Source organism: Carex rostrata, chromosome 10, assembly GCF_964058835.1.
Source record: "Carex rostrata chromosome 10, lpCarRost1.2, whole genome shotgun sequence".
NCBI classification, from domain to species: domain Eukaryota; kingdom Viridiplantae; phylum Streptophyta; class Magnoliopsida; order Poales; family Cyperaceae; genus Carex; species Carex rostrata.
This window is the reverse complement of record NC_135927.1, coordinates 11462565-11468770: the sequence shown is the minus strand read 5'-3', so window position 1 is coordinate 11468770 and position 6206 is coordinate 11462565. Positions and strand designations below refer to the sequence as shown.

The following is a 6206-nucleotide window of genomic DNA, read 5'->3' as shown; positions in this document are numbered from 1 at the left end:
CCTTCCAGTAGCACCTATCAAATATATACATAAGCGAAAAGAAATTGTTTAAAACGGAATATATTCCCTGACTCAATAATTGATTGAGGTATCGAAGTTGTATGAAAGAAAGAGTGGGGCTATGGTACTTTCATGTAGCTCAGATTGGTCCGTACTACGGGTCAATATCTTTGTTTTCAAAGGTCAAGTAGTCGATTTGAACTGTTTAACGTGATCTTCATATGAAAATGTACTTGCAGAGTAAATTTTATATTTTTTTAGAACTTTTTACTATTCTTTTTGGTAGGTAGAAGTCACAACTTTTGAATGGTCTAAAAATTTAGATAAAGTGATTTTCTACCCATCTAAAAAACCAGTTAAAAATTGTAAAAAATATAAAAAAAGGTCATATTTAAATCAAGTTAGAAACTTTGGTCATGGATGATGGATTGGGTGAAAAATCTGCCAACTAAAAATTGAGGTGTTCTTAAATCATCACTAAAAATAGAATATAAAACACTACCCGGTTCACTATATACACCTACAAACATAACAAAAATACCTGAAGTTCTTCCATATCCACCTCAATAAAAGGTAGCTGGCGTTTGACTCTCGTACCATCATCACTAACAACCTTCAAAATTTTAAAAATATAGAATTACTAACAATAAAATTCAGGAAATTATAGAAATAATTGAGAAAAAAAAAACAAATTAATAATTTCAGCTTCATAAAACATAAAAGCTCTACTTAAAAAATAGTGAGGTGGATATGGAAGAACTTTGCTTATATATAAAATATATAAAATGGGTAAATTTGTGAGTTTTGGAAGTTTGGAGGAGGGAATACTTAATTTTGAACTTCTTGAGGGGTATACATGAAATTCTCCCTTTCTTTATTAACTATTTTTAACTTGAAAGTATTATGAAGAATTCTCCAAATGAGATTCAACGCCATAAATCAGTATATGCCAAATAAAATGATGAAATACCCAAAATAAAATTACCCTCAAAACATTAAATTTCATTAAAGCACCGCCTTTAGGCATAATTTAGCTTAAGATAAACCACATTCTCAAATTATAATATTAAGCAACAATTCTAAAACTAATATGACCTTAACATTCAAATTATTATATACAAGCATATGTTACCTCATCCAATTTCCTAGTGAAAAGAGTTTATCTAATATTTCATTCACAACTCGTCTTCTGATTTGTCAAAAAGCTCACCATTTTCCTAAAAATGAATGGATTTCATAGAAACAAAGATGACATAATTCAGGCAAAGCTTAGAAGAGGCTTAAATTGGTGTTAATAAATAGTAAAAGGAAATGAGACCAGCATCAGCATACCTTTCTCTTGATATACTCTGCCATGGTTCTCTCAAACTCGGCTCGTTTTTCTGTGGCAATTTTATAGTATGCAACTTTCTCCTACAATCATCTTAACGCAGTCTTGGTTGGTTGAGTAGAGGTCAATTTCCTTGGCCCATATGTCCGATAGATTGGTGAATGTATCTCTTCTTGTCACATCATACACTATAACATTATATTACATCTTATTATCATGAGAAACTTAAATATGAATAAATATATGAGTCATCAGGTTGCATTAAACAAATGGATGACCTACTTCCTATCTAACCTTTATTATTTATTTCTAAATTTAAACTTCCTAAATGGCTTGATATTTACCCAAGAATAAAATTATTAATATCTTCAAGTGTAACTCAGTAGTTGGCATAGCCTGTATTCTATGTCAGACTACATCAAAGGGGCATATCCATGATAATGCACAGCATGTCAGGACATAGTAAGTGTAAATTTGACCAACTTATTATATTATATTACATATTGATACAAAATATTATATTATAAGAAAAGAAGAGAAGAGAAGAACAGCATACCCATAATGATGCCTTGCGCTCCTCTGTAGTATGAACTTGTCAATGTTCTAAACCTCTCATGTCCAGCTGCAACACTCATTGTATTTAATTAACTTTCAAAAAACACAAATAAATTTTTGGAAATAAAGATTTAACTGTTGCAGAAATTTTACATGTTTGACATTGAATGATATACCAGTATCCCAAATTGCAAGCTTAAGTTTCTTCCCTCCCATGGTAACCATTTTAACCTTGAAATCCACACCTGAACCGATTAAAAATAATATGTTGTCAACTAATAATAATTTTTAGACATAATTACCTCTTTGAAGAAGTGTAATAAAATTTGCATTTTAGGTAGTATTTCCAACTACAGTTTGGATCCAGAGAAGTATAGTAGAGCATTTTCATTCACATTTTCAGTGAGTTAATTATAACATTACAAATTATAGCAATATTTTCATCATCTGGAACACACTATACCTCAATTGCTGATGAAAGGTGTCCAGAAAATGATCCTAAATAATAAATCAATTTCAGAAAAATGAATAATGAGAATTTCGAATAAAACTGCTTTCTTACATCCCAAAAGCTGCTCGAATCAACGAATTACAAAATCGCAGCTATGTATATTTCCAGTACATATAATCCTAAAACATCACAACGAACACCAAATTCCACTTCCAATTTCAATTTCCATCCCAGGTTCCCAGCAATCAATAATCTACACATAAAATCATCACTTCCCCAATCAAAAGAGGAAAAAAAATAAAAAGATAAGTACCAATTGTCGGAAATTGATCGTCGAACAAATCAGAGGTGAATCATAGCAAGAGACTACTCTTCCCGACACCAAAATCACTGATCAAGAGCAGTGATAATGGATGGCCAAAGGTCGAAAGCTATGCCGATTGATTGTTCTTCACAAATTAAATTAACATTTCAAATATTCATGCTAGCAGAGTCTGTGGAGAGGAAGAAATTAGGATATTTTTGTAAATTTAATAGATGCATGGCAAGTCAGCTAGCACCGAAGAGAACAACAAAACGGCCGTCAGAAAATCAAGCACCAGAACAGCACAAAGCCAGCATCAGAACGGCAACAACTAACACCAGAACGGCAACAACCAAGCACCAGGACAGCAAGGGCCTCGATCAAGAATCGCAATCGAAAGCTTTAAAGCTTCGATCTCTCTCTCTCAATCAACGAAAACCAGAAAATAGAGGGGAATAGGGCAAAAATCTCAGCACATGAGCACAAATAAACAGCAAGCAAGCAAGCAAATCCAAAACGAGAGAGAGAAAGAGGTACAAATACTCGAGGAGAAGAGAGAGGCGCCCCAAACCGTACCCTTCTCTGCCGTGGACAAGATCCGTGTCAATTCGAATTCAATACGGGCGGCCTCCTCCATTCCTTTCTCCAAGAAGCAACAAAGAGAGAGAGATAGACCGAGTGGGGTCGGAAATCAGAGGGAGAAGGAGCGTGGAAGTGAGAGGAGGCAAGAGGGGTGAAGAGACGGAGCGGAAGGAAGAGAACGGGGTGAAGAGGGAGCGCCAGGAAGTGTTTTAGGTTTTTAGGGATCCTATGTGGCGCGAACAGTGGGGTCTTATGTGTTGAAGAGTAAAATTTAGAAAATTCTGCTGTATGTGATCTGAAAATTGAATGGCTGATATTAATTCCAAAAATTTAACTTTTAATCACAACCCTTGCAGGATCTAGACATTAAGCTCCTTAATAAGGTAGGGAGATACATTACCAAAATTTTATGAACATATACCACGTAACAAAAAAAATTTCTTTCAACAATTTTACAACAATCCTTTCCCTACTTGCGCACCCTTTGTAGAATATTATGCCGATTTTTTTATCTATATCCAAAAAATAACCAATTCGGTTCTATTTTTCCAAAACTATCTAAACCGGAAAAAAAATTTCCGGTTTCAACATCCAAAACCGGAAAAAAAAAATTCCAGAAACTCAAATCTAAAACCGGATAAAAAAATTTCGATTTTGGATCTGGAATTTTTTTTCCGCTTTTTGGTCCCGAAACCGGAAAAAAAATTTCCGGAAATGAGATTTTCCAATTTTTTTTATATAAACTCATTTACTATACATATACATATATTACATGTATATATGTATATATATAGTAAATGAGTTTATAAAAATAAAAATAAAAAATTGGAAAATTCCATTTCCGGAAAAAAAAATTGGTTTTGGGACCAAAAACCAGAAAAAATTTATCCGGTTTTAGATTTGAGTTTCCGGAAAAAAAAAATTCCGGTTTTGGATGTTGAAACCGGAAAAAAAATTTCCAGTTTGGGTAGTTTTGGAAAAAAAAAGAACCGAATTGGTTATTTTTTATAATTTTATTTATTTTTTGAATATAAATAAAAAATGAGTAAAAGTATCATTGCCAGAAAATCATTTCCCTAGTGATGTCCTCCTGCAAAAAAAAACCACAATATTATTATTGAAATATAAATAAAAAAACTTTAAATTACAAAATAAGAACAATAGAAATAGATAAAAAAAAAACAACTGACAGAAATTAATTTAACTATCAGTAATTAAATTGTAGATGTAACACAACACAAATATGCTGGCAAGAATTGAGGAGAATTAGGGTGTTCTTCAGCACAAAACTTTTTGATGAGGTTAACTAAAAAAATCTATTAAATTGATTTTAAATTCATAATAATATTCGAATGTCTTCTTATGAAAATCTGCAATAATATTCAATTGATTTACATGAGAAATAAAAAAGGAGAATTAAATTATTCGAATGTCCGATATAATGAAAATTCACAAAAGAATGACATATTTTTTAAATGATGAGATAGAAGTATGATACAAGAGTCATGAAAAAATTAAATCTTGTAATAATATTCGAATGCCTTTTCTTTTGAAAATCCTAAATAAACCGCAAGAGTTCCATCCCTAATTTGATCCGTTAAAATCAAATTTCGTGTACTTTTTCATTCAAATAAATAACTCCTATTATTTAAATAATTTGGTAGCAATTTGATACTTTAATTTTTCGAAATAATTTCAGTAAGTAAACCTTCTTATTTAGTTTTTATGATATTGAATTTTCCATCTTTTATGGAAAGTTGGGCCCCCCTTTAAATCTTACATCTTGTCTTATTAATTATTATCATTTTTTTAGTGTTTAACATAAAGAAAATTTGAATGTTTTTATTTTCTTTTATGTCGATATAAATTATATTGCATGCTGCCATTACAAAAAAAAAACACATAACAACATATAATTTATGTTCAAATATGAAAATGAAATTTTTTGGATATGTACTATTTTTCTGCTGCACACGAAATATATATGATGATCTATTTTATTAGGAGTTGGAAATTTGTAAAACATTATTGAGATAAAATTTTATGGACATATTTTTAAATGATGAGAAAGAAGTATGATACAAGAGATATCTGATGAAAAAAATAAGACTGAGAGGGTTAAATTGGACGAAGAAAAAGTATAAATAATGTGACATATCCATAATAATTTGAAATATAAAATATTATTTTGGTGATCAATATCCCAATATGTATTCAAAAATTAGATACAGATATTCGATAATCTATACAGATAGTAGTACGGATATGATTTTGAATTTTAATTATTCGTATGTGAATAGTAGATATATACTATATAATTTAATATATGAAAATGAATTAAATTATATATTATGAAAATGAATTAAATTATATATTATGAAAATATTTATTTATATATCTATGGATATTCGATATCCAATATCCAATCTGTGTGTATATGTTTAATATTTGATCCATATTTGTATCTAGAGAAAAAAAAAAAGAGAGTACAGATTTGGATCCGTTTTCACCCCTATATGAACCAGATAGTGGTAAAATCATATTTTTTTTGTTTTTATTTTTCAGATACGGATATAAATCGGATATTAGACGAATACATATGAATATATATCGGATATTGGATATCCGGAGATATATACGTAAATATTTTCATAATATATATTAAACTGCATGATATATATTTATTATTCGAATATGGATAATTAAAATTCAAAACCATATATGTATCTGTACAGATATTCAGATATCAAATATTTGTATCTAATTTTCGGATACCCATTGAGGTGTTGGCTGGTGTGAGAGATAAATGATAACTATAATATATATAGATAAAATTTCAAACCTAACACAAACGGTCCCATGGTCTAGTGGTTAGGACATTGGACTCTGAATCCAGTAACCCGAGTTCAAATCTCGGTGGGACCTTTTTTTCCTCTTATTTTTGTCGTTCTTTTATTTTCTCTGACATTTGCGGATTTGCCTCT

The 6206-nt window shown here is 30.4% G+C and overlaps 1 protein-coding gene and 1 non-coding gene across 3 annotated transcripts; one reads left to right on the top strand and one right to left on the bottom strand.

The window, feature by feature from the left end:
- Positions 1-510: 510 nt before the first annotated feature.
- LOC144560708 (ras-related protein RABC1-like) lies at positions 511-2740 on the bottom strand. Of its 2 annotated transcripts, XM_078309960.1 has the most exons (6): positions 2650-2740; positions 2062-2130; positions 1887-1952; positions 1333-1518; positions 1133-1217; positions 511-613 (listed from the first exon to the last, which is right to left on the bottom strand). In XM_078309960.1, exons 2-4 carry the CDS (start codon positions 2108-2110, stop codon positions 1394-1396), a joined length of 240 nt encoding a protein of 79 aa, XP_078166086.1. In that variant the 5' UTR covers positions 2111-2130; positions 2650-2740; the 3' UTR covers positions 511-613; positions 1133-1217; positions 1333-1393. The 2 variants fall into 2 exon arrangements, with proteins under 2 accessions (XP_078166086.1, XP_078166085.1); XM_078309959.1 differs by lacking the exon at positions 511-613 and having other exon boundaries at positions 996-1217.
- A 3335-nt stretch (positions 2741-6075) lies between these two features.
- Positions 6076-6147, top strand: TRNAQ-CUG (transfer RNA glutamine (anticodon CUG)). The gene has a single exon. It is a non-coding gene; the product is annotated as a tRNA-Gln (tRNA).
- Positions 6148-6206: the final 59 nt, after the last annotated feature.